The sequence below is a fragment of the Equus caballus genome, chromosome 18 (genome assembly GCF_041296265.1).
Source record: "Equus caballus isolate H_3958 breed thoroughbred chromosome 18, TB-T2T, whole genome shotgun sequence".
NCBI classification, from domain to species: Eukaryota; Metazoa; Chordata; class Mammalia; order Perissodactyla; family Equidae; genus Equus; species Equus caballus.
In genome coordinates this window covers 82,895,986-82,914,109 of record NC_091701.1, presented here as the reverse complement: position 1 = coordinate 82,914,109, position 18,124 = coordinate 82,895,986, and the positions used below count along the sequence as shown (strand labels likewise).

The window sequence follows — 18,124 nt, the reverse complement described above, 5'->3', positions numbered from 1 at the left end:
CAATTTTAAAAATCTTTTCTAAGATATCCTTGGCATTTACTCCAACCTTCAGTGCACTCTGGACTTCTGCTATCCTGCCATTTTTCTCAAAAGTGCTGGCCCCCTCTTTCAGATTCATCCTTCTACAATGGTTGCCTCCTACAACTTTAGTGGACCAATCCATCTTTTTAAAGGACTGAGATCAGAGGTTCCAGAGGAATCACGATGATTTTTCAACAGCGGCGCTTCCCCTTCAGTTCTCCTTAGAGACACACTTTGAGGTGGTGCTGTGAAAAGTCTTGTTGGAGCCTTCTCTTCCAGCCCTCTCCCAACGCCATGAAGTCAGGCTCCCGAGGTCAATGTCCGACTGCGCCCAGCAGTCCATCTTTTGCTATTATAAGTTCCATGATGACAGGTCACTTTCTTCATGATTTCCAAAACTTCCTTAACTTTCCAAGAGGTGAAATTACCAGCAAGTCAAAAATGTATTTCACACTCTACTCTCAGCAGAACGAAACCATCAAGAAGTGTGTCCAGAGAACAGCTATCCTCTGTCGTGACAGACCCTGCCTCTACCACACCTAACTTATACCACAAAAGCATCACCCAGTACCCTTGAGACCACAGCTGACAGGCTGTTCTCACACAAACATCACCTCTGCTTCACTCTCCCTTCATACTCACCGAGATGTTCTCCACCAATTTCCCAATTTCTATTTTGAGGATTCCCATAAAGATGGGTATCTCACTCATGTTTAATGCGAGTCAAGTCTCCTCTTTTCTGACACTCTCTCTAAATTTCTATTTTTAAATAAGATATACCTTTTTAGTACTGTAACTCTTAGACGCCACATCTTTTACCACATCTTGATGATACAGTCACACATCGCTTAAAACAGAGCTGTGCTCTGAGAAATGCGTCGCTAACATCGTAAAGTGTACCAAAGGGGAACAAAATTTACCACCCCAAAATGTGTGTCTTTAACATAAGGACTATTTTAGGCTGATTATTTTTAAGGAACAAAAGACTCAGGAAGTTTTTCTTGTTACCTCTCCTTTAACTGTGTAAAATAATTCAGATTAAATAAACTTGTCTCAGGAGGTGAGCTCTCACCTTAGCACCACATGAACTGGGTAGTTGACAGGGAGGAACCCAGAAAAGCCTGTCTGCTGGGCTTCCCTCTGTGTTCTTCTGTTTCTGTATGGCCAAACCAACCCTTGTTTTCCAAACGTTTGCTCCTTTTCACCTACCTGTGAATTGTCTTCCTTCCATTTGAGTCCCTGACTCTCCCCACCCCCAACACCTTCTTTTGTCTTTAGCTGAGGACGGTATTTAAGCGGAAGGCTTCAGCCATTTGGTGAGTTACTAGGGTTTCCTGGGCTTCTCCCACATATACATGTTATTAAACTTCTGTTTGTTTTTCTCCTGTTAATCGGTCTCATGTCAACTTAATTCTTAGACCAGCCAGAAGAACCTAGAAAGACAGACAAAAATTTCTTCCTCCCCTACAGCACTTACAGAAATCTAGAAGGTAGAGCCTACTGCACACCTAGGCTATATGGTGCTAATCTATGGGAGCACCGTTGAAGGTGCAGTCAGTCATTGACTGAAACGTTATGCAGCTCATGACTGTAATGGCTAATTTAACAATTATGAAAAATTTGTTGTAGAAATGTGAATGTTTCCAATTATGTCAGCATAGATGTTTAAATTCAAAAGTTTCTCTTTTCTGATCATACTTTTAGGCTCAAAATAGGGAGTAGCAAAGAATTCCACAAGCATTTCAGATCTAAGTGAGGAGACAATTCAACTTTAGAGAGCCAAATATTAAAAATTCAAACTCCAGGTGAAATCATGGAATAAAATGCTTCATCTTTATAATAATGATTTTTCAGTTACGATAACACAGTGAAATCCCACAATTATTTATTTACTTATGTATTTTTTATTAATGTACTTTCACATAATGGCACTTTAGGGTTAAAATTTAAATTGGCTTTTAATTACATCCAACAAAGTAAATCCCATCATCCATTAAAAAAAGGATTTCATTTTTCATATACTGTTATGTCAGATTTCTGTAATGGTTTACTTTATTTTTCCTTTTATATAGAATGTCTTTTGAATATGGTCATTATTATTTTTGAGTCAGTAGATTAAAGGCTCAAATAAGATAGCTAAAAATAAAGAATGAATACATTTTGTATTAATTAGAGAAGAAAATTCCTTTATAAATATAGCATATACATAATAAGCATTTTAAATTATAGTAGAAAGATGTTTTGGAATGTGTGAATGATTTTCCCCCAATCCAGTTCAAGCATCTGAAAAGGTTTAGTGCAATACCACGCTACTGCATAAGAGCATAAGCAAATAGATTGAAAATGTTAAATGAAGAAAGAGAAATGAATAGAGCAGAACATCCATGTTATAAATGCAAAGAAACGCCACCTTGGAAGTTGCACATTACGCTAAGGGAAGAGCAGTCAAGGGTAGTTCCTTCTAAAGATGACACCCTTTAAACTGGGTGTGGTGGTACTGAGGGAGAAAAGGAGAAATAAAAAGAACCAATCAAAAAAAGTGTAGGGAGGAGGTGCAGGGAAAATGAGAAAGGGTGGAACAAAATCCACCCGAGCTGCCCTCAGCCATGGGGGACAGAGGAAGCCGGAAGGACTGGCGGGCAGGAGACCGAGGCCAGCTCTGCAGCCTTGTGCTTGGACTCTGGATGGTGACTACCTCCTACCTTTTTGGTCAGCAGGGTGAGGGGGCACGTGTGGGTACTTGGAGGGCTTCTTGATGTGGAAGTTCACGTTGTCCAACTCCACGTTCAGGCTGATGGAGGCGGCTGAGTCACTGTCCACTGTGGACTGGAAACTGCTGACTGACGTGCGCTTGCTAGGACTGGCAGAGTCTTTTAGTGTTGGGGAGGGGAAAGAAATATAGGGAGAGGAGGGGAGTAAAAATGGGTTTCATCAGGGTATTGGAGGAAAGGAAAAAAATGTTTTTTTAATATACAAGCCCAATGTGCAATACCAAAATGGATACAGTATTTTCATGTACTTCTGTGTAGACTTGAAGTGTGAACAAGTTAAATATAAAATGAATTTTTAAAATGAAGAAATATCTTGGAGGTTCTGCAGAGATAAAGTCTGATACGCAGTGGAGAGGTGAGGAAGTTGTCTGCTGCGTTATTAGCTCAGTTATTTTTAAGCTGCTGCAAACTAGAGACCACAGCAAAATGTGAGAATACCAGTAGCCTAACAAGTTGGTTTTTTAAGAAAATACTGTATCTAGGACAAGGATTGCTATCAGATGTTTACATTTAGTTGGAAGCCATAAAGTTTAAAGTAGGATTGTTGCAACTAAACAAATAGAAGTCTCATTTTATCATATGTACACAGCAACGGTTCATAAAAACTAAAATGTTAGAAAGCTAAACTCACTAGTCAAATTATCGTCACCTTCTTCAGCAATCTGCTCTGTGTCGCTGTCATCAAACTTTATGTCTTTAAACCATGATGGCTCCGAGTGTCCTTCCACAGAGTTCACGGAGTCACTGTCCGGAGAAGGGGTCTCAGAAAAGTCTGTACTCTGAAAGGATCAAGACAGGATCTCAACAATTGACCCTCAATGGGAACCATGTTGAAGCTGTCACACTACAAACAGATTCTAGTACAATATTTCTACAAAGCTAACTACTGAATAAATTTATATAAAAATAAGCAAGTTAATAGAAACTAAGTAGTAAACTGGTATCATGAGGACAATTCCACTCCTAAAATTATAATTTTCATTAACCAGTAGGCTTAGGGAGCATATTATGGTTAAAATTAATATACAGATTTTTACAGGGTTTTATTTCCTCTTTGGTCCTGCGAGTGAAGGTGGCGGAGGATTTACTCTAAGTCTGCGCGAAGGCAAGGACACCTCCCGGGAAACCACCACTAGATGCGGACAGACGACCCACACCAGGCTTTCGGGTCCTTCACCTTTTCTCACACTGAGTCTCCAGTTTTAGTTCATAAAGGTGTTACCATTACATGTATCAAATTAACATAAACCAAAAGTGAAAGGATATCTTTTTCTAAAGTTCTCTCTCTAAATAATTTTCACTTCCCTAATTAAAGTAATAAAATAGAATACTCATCATTTTACCATTGCTATATCATTTAACACTGATAAAGAGTCAAAATCTATTTCAACAGTGACATTCAATTTTTCAGTCATTTTGTTATGTATATTCCCTCTTAGTCCTAAAAACAGAGACAAAGCAAAACTGAAAACCACTGATGTTAAATGACAAGCAGCTACAAGACCACAGGCCAAGGTTAAGAACAGCCACACCAACTGCATTTTTTTATTCCAACAGGTTTTTCATCATCGCTATACACCAAGTAAAAACGTTTTAACCTTACTCAAACAGTACAGAAAACATGCTAGAAAAGTATATCTTTGGGTAATTCAACTACTTCTTGTTCCCGCTGCAAACAGACGTCACAGCGCCTGCCATCGCCGGTGAGCAGTGACGCCGGGCACTACCTGCAGGGGTCTGTAGAGCGCATACTCATCCCTGAAGAGCTGGTCATGGTGGCTCACGCAGTCCAGCCACCGTCCGTCCACCATCGCTTGTCCAATTGCTACAGCTTGTGCCCTGAATCAGATCCAACAGAAATGAAACTTTAAAGTCAGTCAGAACAATTTTGCAGACAGAAAATGAGACACAAGCTGAAGTTTTTCCCATTCTAGTCAGTTGGAATTTCAAATAGTCCTTGGATAGGTTAGGGATAATGCAACAGAGACGTGAAGCTAAATTAAAAGATTCTTCCAGGTCCCACAGTCAAGGAGAACCTACTGGCAAGGCAGTCCTGAGGAAACCTAACTCTAATGACAAGACGCTTTATCAGGTACTCGACACACGTGTAGTCCGCCCGTGTGCTTACTGGAGGGGTGGAAGCTGCTGAGGAGTACAGCGCCTGCCCTCAAGGAACTGACAGTCTCCATGAGGAGTCGGTACCAACCAGCACACACACGGGTATAAAACATGCGTGCACACGACATGAAACAGACACTTACTAACACACTGCATTCATAGAGCATTTCACAATTTATAAAGCACTTTAGCCCATATTCCTTCATTTCATCCTCATGGCTTCTTCACAGGACCATATAGTTCCCTCATGCTGGAACCAAGAGGTCCAAGTCTCAGAGCTTGAATAACTTGACTAAAAGCACAAAGCCAAAAAGAGATATAGCCAAACTGGAACCCAGAACTTCATGGCTTCAAGCCGTTTCTCCCTCTTCCTACATACTTATTTCTTCCCATGAGGGAGGAGTAGCTAATCTAAGCACACAGAAAAGCCAGGGGACACATTACCTTGAAAGGCAACAGGATCTGTGTGTCTCCTTTCTACAAACGATTCATGAGGCAGGCTAGGACGCCGGGTGGCTCATGCCCCCAACTCCCCAGACAGGCTGCAATGCGCAGAAAAGGAGGGCAGCAGCAGAGCCCACTGTGGTCTTGGGCTCCCACTGCACTCCCCAGTCCTGCCTAACTAGAGAGCTCTGTGTTCTGGGAATTACCACACAGTTTTCTTTAATAAATAAGGTATATTATTTAATAAATAATAAATAAATAAACCGTGACCCCATCTGGCTCCTTGCATCTATTCTCCACTGGTTAAAACCCAGAAGGAGGAGGGTTGAGTAATTAGTACCCCAAATACCAAATGCAGAAAACAAACAGCACCCTATTCACAAAGAAATATGCTCCCCTTATGTCTACAATGACACATCCTCATTAAAAATAAAGTAACAACACCCAACAGTCTTTCTAAGATCACACTACCTTGTGGCAATGTGCCCATTTCGGATTAGCCAGTTGACTAACTCCTTCCCTACGATGCAGTTGGGATGTGTCCTCAGCCAGTAGCGGTGATCCTGAAACTCCATTCCACTACTGTGATGGCAGATTTTCTTCCACAGGTCTTTTAACTGGACGCTGTCCTGAAAGTACATTATGAGCAAGTAACTACTCCTGGGAAGGGTGCCATGTACTCTCAGATTATTTCCTGTGGTTTTTACATTCATAAAAGGAAATTCAATTCAGATGCCTTTCTTGTATCTCAGTTACATGATTTAACAGAAATGACATGTGCATGGGCAACAGCTTGAACTCAGCTCACTAATTCCAAATGTAACTTTTCCTCTTGAAAACCAACTATCCCAAATAATTTTTTCAGTCAATGGCACATATCATCAGTCTCTTAGGTGTCTAAGTACAAAGTTTCACACTCCCGTTTGGAGAGGGGCAAGGGAGAGAGCAGTCACCACACTAATCTACCGGAACTGCTTCTGTTGGCCTTCGCTCCACCAGGCTCCCACCCTTCTCACCCAGATGCAACCGCCTGGTGCCTCCTCCTAGAGAAATGCCTTCAGTGGGTCACTCCCCGCTCAAAAAACCTTCCAACGTTACTCAGCGCCTGCAGGTTCAAATCTAAGCTTATAGAGACTGAATTCACACCTTCCACAAGGTAGCCCCAAATACCTTTCCAATCTCAATGCCCACAGAGTCCAACTTAATCTCCCCCCAACCGTTCCAGTTAATAAATCCTGCCCGGGTCCATGGAAAGCGGAACACTTCTTCTTGCCTCTCTGCCTGTCCTAAGACCTGCTGTCCTCACTGCTGGCCCAAATCTGCTCCATCCTCCAATGTCCAGCTCAGGCCTCTCAGCATAGAGCCTTCCGGCTCCCTCACCACTAATGACATTTCTATTTTATTATTAAAGTTTCACTTCTTTTACTAGTAAGGCCCTGCCCACCGACCTCATTTCTGCCTTGTGAGTTGTAAGCTTGGGGACAGAAGCTGTATCTTCCACTTCTTTGAGTCACTCTTGGGATTGAACATGGTATTTTACACATAAACTCAATAAACAACTGATTATTGTCTCATATAAACATATAGTATTAAATGTCTCAAAAGTATTCTGCATGTATAAGAAACATGCTTCAAAGTTTAAACAGCAATCTGGGACCTAACCCAAAGTTAAGCTCTCCTCTTATGGAGGCACCTGATTTCTGATCTTGCCAGATGAAAGCTGTCAAGAAAACATTAAATCAATACATGAGCATGGAATGCCTGACCAATTTCTCAGGTGATCCTAATAAAAACTTAAGCTAATTATTTCCTCTATTAATTTATATGCTAACTGGTTATTTCACCTGTGTGTTTCTTAAAAAAAAATCAGTACGCTGAACATTCTTTATGCTCAAAACTGGCAATGGGTCAAAGACACTGGACCAGTACCAGAAGAATTTTGCGTTCATCCTCTGTGGTCTCTGTCCTCACGTATGTTCGGTTGGCCTGGGGACTGACAGATGTCTCATATGAAGGTACCAGGGGAGAACCAGATCGATCCAGTGAGAGGTTGGTAATGCTGGCTGACCTGGAAATAAAAACAAAAAGTGAAAAGACAGTCACAAATTCTTCATCAGTAAACAGAATTACAGTGAGAATTCATTTTTAAATAAATGCTTACTTGCCAATGTTAAGGGTACTTTTAAAAGAAGTTACAATGGTTATGTATGATACTATCCCTAGGGGAAGCTGGGAGAAGACTATCCAGAAATTCTCTGTACTATATGCCCAACTTCTATGTTACTCTAAAATTATTTTAGGGGCCGGCCCGGTGGCACAGCAGTTAAGTGTGCATGTTCCGCTTCAGCAGCCCGGGCTTTGCCAGCTCAGATCCTGGGTACGGACATGGCACCACTTGAGAAGCCAGGCTGTGGCAAGCATCCTACATATAAAGTAGAGGAAGATGGGCATGGATGTTAGCTCAGGGCCAGCCTTCCTCAGCAAAAAGAGGAGGATTGGTGGCAGATGTTAGCTCAGGGCTAATCTTCCTCAAAATAAATAAATAAATAAATAAAATTATTTCAAAATATGTTTAAAAGAAAGCTGTTACAGAAAGATTATAGGAAAACAACTACAGATGTAGTTCGTATATCAGTAATATTTCAAAGGAAATAGATAAAAACTCTTCCAGTTAAAATGATGAAAATTAGGGTGTGCTTTTTTAGTTGACAAATATAAGGAATCACAGACAATGCAGAAATAATCTTACAAATCAGTGACGGGAAACCATGGCCCACAGGCCAGACAGTGTTTACATAACCAGTGGATGAACAATGTTTTTGTTAGCTAAACACCTATATGTTCTGGTGATGGGAAACACCAACTTTGAACCCCAACTAAGTAAAACGTTATTGCCCCAAAAAAGAACTCCTTCCTTCTCATTAGTAGATCTATATTAAAAATATTGTCCTCTATTATTATTATATTTTGAATTTAATCAATAAAAAAATTAGCAGAAATTCGTTTCCTCTCTTGTTATATAAGTAGTGACATAATATCCTTAATTTGCCTCTTGGTACAGTTGCCAGATAATAATTTGTAAGGGGAATATCAATAGCACCAAGCAAGCTTTTATTTTCAAAAAAATTTTAGCTATAAATTTAGTTAGCTTCTACTTAGAAAAAATGAAACCCAACTTTAGCTTTTATATAAAGGATAAATAGCAGAAGTATCTGTGACATGTTAGCTACTACACAACCCACCCAGTAGGGCCATGTATGTATGATTTAATCCACACAGCATCCAATGGAGCAGGCACTGCCAAGTCCATTCTACAGATAAAGAAATCAAGAATCAGAGACGAAGTACCCTGTCTAAGGCAATTCAGCTAATAAATAACAGGGCTGCCATTCAAAATCAGGTCTCAACTGAAAACTACGCTCTCGGCAGCATAAAGATAAAGATACTTCTAGAATAATTTACAAAATTATTCACACGTTTGTAACAGGTTTAGTGGAGTCATTCTTAATAGTTAATGAGAAACCACCAATATGAAATAAATATAGTCTATAAGCAAGAGTTTTTAAATAACCAGTTATTCATTTCTTGGCATATTCTTTCAGTGAAAAGTTGCCAGTATATCTTATTCAACTAGTTAAAGTCTCTTTTCCAATGTGTATTTGCATTATCCATGCAGTGCGCTTCTCTAACATTCTAAGCACCCCTGCACATATTCTGATACAGTGGACACAAGTCAAAGAACTTAAGTCAATTTTGTTGTCCATGTTGTAATAAGTAGTCAAGAGTGGTAAGAATGTTGACCAAAATTCTATTTAAAGCTAGTACTCAAAGAGGAAATTATATCTTTCCTAAAGACTCAAGTTCATCTGAGCATTCATTCAAAGCACACGGAGATGCACTGTGAATGCACACAGCCATCTCCGAATTGGTGCACGTGCCAACGGGACTCCTGCCACTGTCCCATCCTTTAGAAAATGTCTCTTGACTCCACATCCGTTTGCTGCATTTCCCTTCTTCACTTTACAGCAAAACTTCTGTCTCCACTTCTCCTTCCATTCTCTCTTGAACCCTGAACACCCACTGCAATTGCCTATTCAGATTACCAATGTTATTGTTATGGCTGGTGGTCAGTTCTCGCTCCTCTTCTTACTGGCCACATCAGCAGGTAACTCCCCCCTCCTTGAAAGACTTTCCTCAATTGGCTACCAAGACAACACACTCTCCTGGGCTTCCTCTCACCTCATCACTTGTCTCTCCTTCTCAGTCTCCTTTTCTGGTTCCTCTTTATTTCCTCACTTGCCCCAGTCACTCTTCTGATCTCCACCCAGGTTCATAGCTTTAAATACCATCCACATGATGACAACACCCAGGTTTCCATCTCCAGCTTGTACCTCTCTCCTGAACTCCACACCCATATATCCAACTGTCTAAATGACACCTCACTTGATGTGAGAAGGTATCTCAAATTCAACACGAACAAAATCAAACTGTTCTTCCCACCCTTCTCCACCTCAATCAATGGCAATTCCATCCTTCCAATGTTCGGGCCAAAAACCTGAGTCACCTTTCACATTCCATTGGTTAGCATATCCTGTTAGCTCTACAATCAAAACATATCCAGCATCTGACCACTTCTCATCCACCCCACTTCTACTGCTCTGATTTAAGTCACTTCTCTTGCCCGGATTCTTGCACCAGCTTTTTTTTTTTTTTTTTTTTTCTGAGGAAGACTAGCCCTGAGCTAACATCTGCCAATCCTCCTCTTTTCTTTCTGCTGAGGAAGACTGGCCCTGAGCTAACATCTGTGCCCATCTTCCCCCACTTTATATGTGGGACACCTACCGTAGCATGGCTTGCCAAGTGGTGCCATGTCCGCACCCGGGATTCGAACTGACGGATCCCGGGCTGCCAAAGTGGAATGTGCGCACTTAACCACTGGGCCAGCCCCTTGCAACAGCTTTCTAAATGAGTATCACAGGAAAATCCCCTCAGGCTTTTGGCAGGAAGAGGGGTAAATGAACTATTTTGAAACAGCCAGAGCATTCTCTTCCTAATACGTCTGCCCTCAAGAGCAACTATTTACAGAGCCCAACCAGCTGGGGTTATATCACAAACTAACCTCCTGGTGGAGGAGAATACCCAACTCCAACTGCTGCCTTCCATGGAGGAAGGGAAATACACAAGCCCAGTGCCCTCCAGCCATCCTGTCCCACCTGAGACGGAAGTACTGAGAGATACTTGTCAAGGTCACAGAGGTGCAGGCTCACTAGAGACTGAGATTTGACCACAGGATGAAGGGCTGCCCCTCCCTCCACACCTCACCACTGCATTCCTAAAAGCACATGTGCCACAGCTCCTTCCATCAGTACATCACGTCCCCATCAACCAAAAACACAAGCAATACTGAAAGGCAAAAACATAGTCTGAAGAGAATGAACAAGTATCAGAACTAGAGTCAGATACAGCAAGACTGTTGGAATTATCACACCAGGAATTTATAAAAATTATGACTGATATGCTAAGGGCTTTAACAGAAAAAATAGACAACATACAAGACCAGAGAGAGAATGTAAGCAGACAGACAGATGAAAACTCTAAGAATCAAAATGAAATGCTAGAGACCAAAAATACTGTAACAGAAATGACAAATGCCTCTGACAGGCTCATCCCCAAGCCCAGATGGGCTCACCGGTGAATTCTATCAAACATTTAAGGACGGAATTATACCAAGTCTCTACAATCTCTTTCAAAAGATAAACGCAGAGGGAATACTTTCTACCTCATTCTTACAAGGTCAGCATCACCCTAATACTAAAACCAGACAGAGACATTACAAGAAAACAAAACTAGAGACCAACATCTCTCATAAACACAGATGGAAAACTCCTCAACAAAATTTTAGCAATCCAATCCAACAACGTATAAAAATAATTATACACCAAAACCAAGTGGGATTTACCCCAGGTATGAAAGGCTGGTTTAAGATTTGAAAATTGGGGCCAGCTCGGTGGCACAGCGGTTAAGTTCGCACATTCCACTTCTCGGCGGCCCGGGGTTCACCGGTTCGGATCCCACGTGCAGACATGGCACTGCTTGGCAAAAGCCATGCTGTGGTAGGCGTCCCATATATAAAATGGACGAAGTTGGGCACAGATGTTAGCTCAGGGCCAGTCTTCCTCAGCAAAAGAGGATTGGCAGTAGTTAGCTCAGGGCTAATCTTCCTCAAAAAAAAAAAAAAGATTTGAAAATCAATTAATGTAATCCATCACACCAACGGGCTACGGAAGAAAAATTACATGATCGTATCAAGAGATGCAGAAAATGCATTTGACAAAATCCAACAACCATCATGATAAAAACTCTCAGTAAATTAGGATTAGAGGAGAACTTCCTGAACTTGATAAAGAACATCTACAAAAAACCTACAACTAACCTAATGCTTGATGAGAAACTCAAAGCTTTCCCACTAAGATCAGGAATATGCAAGGATGTCCCATCTCACCACTGCCTTTCAACATTATACCAGAAGTTCTAGCTAATGCAGCAAGGCAAGAAAAGGAAACAAAAGGGATACAGATGGGGCAGGAAGAAATAAAACTGTCTTTGTTTGCAGATGGCATGATCACCTACATAAAAATTCCAAAGAATTGACAAAAAAAAAACTTGCTAGAACTAATAAGCAATTATAGCAAGGTTGCAGGATACAAAGTTAATGTACAAAAGGCAACACTTTCCTATATACCAGCAATGAACAACTGAAATTTAAAATTGAAACACATTACCATTTACATTATCATCCAAAAAACTGAAATACTTAGGCATAAATCTAACAGAGTATGTATAAGATCTATATGAGGAAAACTACAAAACTCTGATCAAAGATATCAAAGAAAAACTAAATAAATGGAGAGATATTTCACATTCATGGATAGCAAGATGCAACAGTGTCAAGGTGTCAGTTCTTCCCAAATTGATCTATAGATTCAACACAATCCCAATCAAAATCCCAGCAAGTTATTTTGTGGATACTGACAAATTGATTCTAAAGTTTATATGGAGAAGCAAAAGCCCTAGAATAGCCAACACAATATTGAAGGAGAACAAAGTCAGAGAACCGAGACAACCCAACTTTAAGACATACAATGAAGCTACAGTAACCAAGACAGTGTGGTACTGGGGAAAGAAGAGACAAACAGATCAATGGAAGAGAACAGAAAGCCCAGAAAGAGACCCACGTAAACATAATCAAATGATCTTTGACAAAGGAGCACAGACAATACAATGGAGCAAAGACAGTCTTTTCAACAAACAGTGCCGGAACAATTGGACATCCACATGCAAAAAAGTGAATCTAGACACAGACTTTGCACTCTTCATAAAAAAATAACTCAAATGGATCACAGACCTAAATGTAAAACATAAAACTCTAAAACTCCCAGAAGACAACACAGGAGAAAATCTCAATAACCTTGTATGATGACTTTTTAGATACAGCATCAAAGACACAATGCATGAAAGAACTAATTGATAAGCTGCAATTCTTTAAAATTAAAAATTTCTGCTCCGTGAAAGACAGTATCAAGAGAATTACAAGACAAGCCACACACTGGGAGAAAATATTTGCAAAAGACACATCTGGTAAAGGACTTACCCAAAACATACAAAGAACTCTTAAAACTCAACAGTAAGAAAGCAAACAGGGCCAGCCCAGTGGCGCAGCAATTAAGTGCACAGGTTCCACTTCTCGGCGGCCCGGGGTTCACCAGTTCAGATCCCGGGTGCGGACATGGCACCGCTTGGCACGCCATGCTGTGGTAGGCGTCCCACATATAAAGTAGAGGAAGATGGGCACAGATGTTAGCTCAGGGCCAGGCTTCCTCAGCAAAAAGAGGAGGACTGGCAGTAGTTAGCTCAGGGCTAATCTTCCTCAAAAAAAAAAAAAAAACAAAAAAAAGAAAGCAAACAGCCTGATTTTAAAATGAGCCAAAATCTAAACAGACGCCTCACCAAAGAAGATATATAGATGGCAAGGAAGCAAAGGAAAAGATGTTTGAAATCAAATGTCATTAGGGAACTGAAAATTAAAACAACGAGATACCACTATACATCTACGAGAATGGCCAAAATCCAGATCATTGACAACACCAAATGCTGATGAGGATGTGGAACAAGAGGAACTCATTCCTTGCTGGTGGGAATGCAAAATGGTACAGCCACTTTGGAAGACAGTCTGGTGGTTTCTTACAAAACTAAACACACTCTTAACCATACGATCCAGTAGTCACACTCCTTGGTACTTACTCATATGAACTGCAAACACGTCTACAGGAAAACTTGCACATATGTTTCTAGCAGCCTTATTCTAACTGCCAAAACTTGGAAGCAATCCAGATGTACTTCAGAAGAGGAGTAGATAAATAAACTGTGGCACATCCAGACAAGGGAATAGTATTCAGTGCTAAAAAGAAGGGAGCTATCAAGCCAGAACAGACACGGAGAAAATTGAGATGCATATTACCAAGTGAAAGACACCAACCACAAAAGGTCATATATGGTACAATTCCAACTATGACATTCTGGAAAAGGCAAACCATGGAGACTGTAAGATGATCAATGGTTGCCATGCATTGGGGGGGAGAGAGGGATTAATAAGCAGAGCACAGAGGCTTATTAAGGAGGTGAAACAACTCTGTACTGTACTACTATGGCGAAGACGTGTCATCCAATTACTCAAACCCATAGAATGTGCACCACCAAGAGTGAACCCTGATATAAACTATGAGCTTTGGGTGACAATGATGTTTCAGTGCAGTTCATCAACTGTAACAAACATACCTCTCTGGTACAGGGATGCTGATGGAGGGAGGAGTGTGGGGGGGAGGGTGGATACATGAAAAATCTCTGTACTTTCTGCTCAATTTTGCTCTGCACCTAAAAGTGCACTACAAAATGAAGTTTATTAATTTTTTTTAAAAAAGGAAAGGATGATGATGTCTGCAACTTACTCTCAAATGGTTCAGGAAAAAAAGTGCTAAATAAAAAGTTATGAAGCAAGTGGGCAAAATGTAAATTAGTGAAAATTTATTTTACTATTCTTGCAAATTTTTTGCAAGCTGGAAATTTTTTCAAAATAATTAAAAATTTTGAAACATAAAAAAAAGTAAAACTCTCCAATAGCTTCCCATCTCACTCCAAGTAAATGACAAAGTCCTTAGAATTAAGTGAGAGAAGGCTCCACTCCAAGCGCCTGGCCCTGTCACCCCGGGCCAGGTGTGTCCCCTCTCAGGAATCTCTGTTCCCCGTTCCTTGCTAAACCCTTCCACATGATGTCCACATAGCCCATCCCCTCACACCCTTCAGGTCTTTGCTCAAACAATGCTTCTCAGTAAGGTCTGTTTGACGTTCCAGTCTCCACCCCTGTTCCTTACGCTTCCTTATACTTTAAGTTTCTGTCTGTCTGATTCACTGCTGTACTCAAAGTAGCTAGTCTGTAGGTACTTAATAATTACTTGTCTAAAGAATAAACTGAAAGTACATTAAACCACGGTGGTTCAGATGTCTAGTTCTTTAGGTTTACCACCGCTCATTCACCACATATGGATGTAGCAATGAAAGCATGTTCAGTGGGATGTGTAAATGTCAGTAAGAGTCAAGTAAGGTGAAAAGGGAGAAGAAAGTGTGCAGGTATAGAATGATTATTTCAAGAAATACTATTTTCAAGGAAGTTGGGCTGAGAAGAAATTGAGAATATAGGTAAGCAGAGGTGAAACAAAAAGGAGGGGTTTGTGTTTATTTTTTTTTAAGTCTGCTTTTTGGTGAGGAAGATTGGCTCTGAGCTAACACCTGTTGCCAAGTGTCCTTTTTTTCCTCCCCAAAGCCCCAGTATATAGTTGCGTATCCTAGCTATTAAGTCATTCTAGTTCTTCTATGTGGGAGTGGGATGCTGCCAAAGCATGGCTTGATGAGCTGTGTTTAGGTCCGAGCCCAGGATTCAAACTGGCGAATCCCAGGCCACAGGAGCAGTGTACCACTCAGCCATGGGGCCGGCCCCTGTGTGTTTGCTTTTAACAGGTGACCCATGTTTGTTTAAATACTGATAGTAAGGAGACAGCAGAGAGAGGCCGAGGATATATAACATCAATAGGGTAACTGACAAAAATTGGAATGGGATGGGATCCAGAATACAAATAGAGAATCCAAGGTAGAAAAGAGAAAAAGGGTAAGCTAGAAATGTAATCAGGTGGGTAAGTGGTGGTAAGAGCTAAGGACGTCCCCGTCTGTTGTCTCTTCTTTGCTATGGGACAGAAAGTGGGGTCACTGCTAAGCTGCAAGCGAGCAGAGGGTGAAGGTTCCAAATGTGCAGCCAGCGGAGAAGAGACAGAGGGACTGAGAGAATGCAAGCAACGGCCGACTGCAGGAGGAAGTGCGAGTTTAATCCAGCCTTCAGAGCTAAGCCAGTGCTCAACAATCAATCCCACCCACTTCTCTCTGTTCTTCTCCACACTATGAAAAAAAGAAAAATCAGACACACGAGAGAGTTTCCACTGGGCAGTTTACCTATTTCGAGCAGGAGATTTCCCAGCGTCCTCTTGAACAGATACAAGTCTTGTTGAAAGAGCAGTATTTGAGGAGTCTGGATGAATCAAACTATAAAGAAAATAGGAAAATACTGGGGTGATTTGGGACAGTTACAGGCAAATCCTATTTCAAAGAAGTGCTTTAACATTTAAAAGCAGATTATTTTTCCCTGCAATGAGATTATGGGTCACTTTTACTTTCTTTCTCTAGTTAAGGTAGAAATAGGATGGTTTTTATCTTAAGTATATCAAACGCTAAAAGACTGATACAGAGTTTACTAAATACGTGGAATGCCAATAAAATAGTAAAATTGGTTAAATGAGTGACTTACAGAACTCCTTCTCACATCATATATACAAGACTGAAGTGATTTGGGGCGAAAATCCTGAGTTCAAACATTTCACTCTCAGTCCCCATAACTCACTGGAATAGCACCACAGAGTCAGGCAAACTGGGGCCCAAGTGCAGACTCTCTGCCTCTTACTAGCTGTGTGCCCCTGGGCACAGTACTTAATCCCTCTGAGCCAGCATCCACATTTGTCAAAAGGAGAAAGCAGAGCCTCCTGCAGAAATATGACGACTAAAAGAGAATGGACATTAAACAACTAGCACAGAACCTAGAATTGTTCTGCCTTTGACATCTAACCTACATCTCTCAGAAAGCTTTCAAACCTGGTTTGTCTGACTAAATCACACTGGCCAGTTCTGGGCTCATACAACAGGGCCAGGCACAACTAAAAGGCATTGCTAACTAAAGTAAGCAAAAACTGAGGAATGTACTTTTTTGTTTCTTTTACTAAATGTAGAATCAGTCTTTAAAATTTATAAAATATATGTAAGGTATAAAGAATGACAATGCCACAAACACCAATGCACCCATCGAGCCATTTAAAAAGAACATGACCACTGACTTCAGAGTGCCTGTGCTGCCCGCCCAATTCCACTCTCCTCCCTGCCCTCAAGGGAGACGCTCCTGTCCATTTTATATCCATTTAAGTTCACCATGCTTGCACCCCAGGCAGTGTATTTGTTCTGTATACTTTTGAACTTTATATATACATAGAATAATCACTGGATATACTCCACATTATGTCCCTGAGATTCAAACATGTTGAATGGAGCTGTAATTCATTCATTTTTTACTTCTATTTAAATTCACGGTTATATACTAACTCCTCACTCCCGTAAGGGGAAACTGGGAAAATATTTTTCAGAAAGATGTTAGTTAAAACTCTAAGCACTTTAACATGGCTAGATTTGGTATTACACATAAGAAAATTACCAACCTAAAGAAAACAATCAAAAACTGATGAACTTAGGATTCTAATTCAACCAATCTAGGTAACTTCCAAGAACGAGTTAGTATCATTCTCCACCAGCAGGCAGTGAAGCACATTTAGACACATGGAAAAACATGAAATCTTCCTTGGGAAGGAAAAAAAACCCAATTTCATTTACAAATATTATGAATACAAATCTTAAGAGCATCCTCCTTCTCAAGGCTACATTAGAAATTATTAATCTCAATAATTTCTGATGCCTATTCAACAAATATTATCAAGACCACATGTATGCCCTACACTGTTGTTGGTGCCAGGAATTGTACAGTGAATTGTAGAGCTAATTCTAATTAGTCAACAGCACCACTCTTCATAAACACCTTCTGTGATCCTTCTGGAGGCAAGCCAAGGAAAAAGGAGACAACAGTGAATTTGGAGGAAACAATTAGAGAAGTTAAATGTTAACTAAAAGCACTGATGTCACAAAACTATCAATGTTTCTCAAATATAAATAAAATTATATTTAGGTGACAGTACCTTTGCCAGGCAAAATCATCCTCTAAAAAGATGTTCCGGCTGGCTTTCCTACTCCCAACAGGTGTTCGGGGTTCACTCGGATCAAGTACAGACACAGAGGAAGCAGAATCTGAAAGAGCATTCAAGTCTTCCCCAATGGAATTACTGTCTGTGGAATGAGCATAACTTAAGGCTATTTTTCTACAGTATGTGCAAGCTCGGAGGTCCCCTAGGAGAGAAAAACAAAGTAAAGGATAACATGACATGTTACTAAACAGAACATATTAAACCCTTGGGTTAACAGTTAATCTAGGGGCTGGCCCCGTGGCCGAGTGGTTAAATTCGCGCGCTCCGCTGCAGGCGGCCCAGTGTTTCGTTAGTTCGAATCCTGGGCGC

At 40.7% G+C, this 18,124-nt stretch overlaps 1 protein-coding gene across 42 annotated transcripts in view; it reads right to left on the bottom strand.

Annotated features, from left to right (window-relative positions):
* Window positions 1-18,124, bottom strand: part of PIKFYVE (phosphoinositide kinase, FYVE-type zinc finger containing) — a 76,889-nt gene that overhangs the window by 44,565 nt on the left and 14,200 nt on the right. For 12 of the 42 annotated variants that reach the window (XM_070242192.1, XM_070242208.1, XM_070242185.1 and 9 more), the window contains 7 exons: window positions 17,750-17,957; window positions 15,912-16,001; window positions 7,284-7,422; window positions 5,826-5,983; window positions 4,520-4,631; window positions 3,424-3,571; window positions 2,724-2,891 (listed from right to left, as the gene is read on the bottom strand). In XM_070242192.1, the coding sequence (XP_070098293.1) occupies window positions 2,724-2,891; window positions 3,424-3,571; window positions 4,520-4,631; window positions 5,826-5,983; window positions 7,284-7,422; window positions 15,912-16,001; window positions 17,750-17,957 (1,023 nt within the window). Of the gene's footprint in view, window positions 1-2,712; window positions 2,892-3,423; window positions 3,572-4,519; window positions 4,632-5,825; window positions 5,984-7,283; window positions 7,423-8,596; window positions 8,666-15,911; window positions 16,002-17,749; window positions 17,958-18,124 lie in introns of those variants that run through there. The other 30 variants (XM_070242200.1, XM_070242201.1, XM_070242203.1 and 27 more) reach the window with 8 other exon arrangements.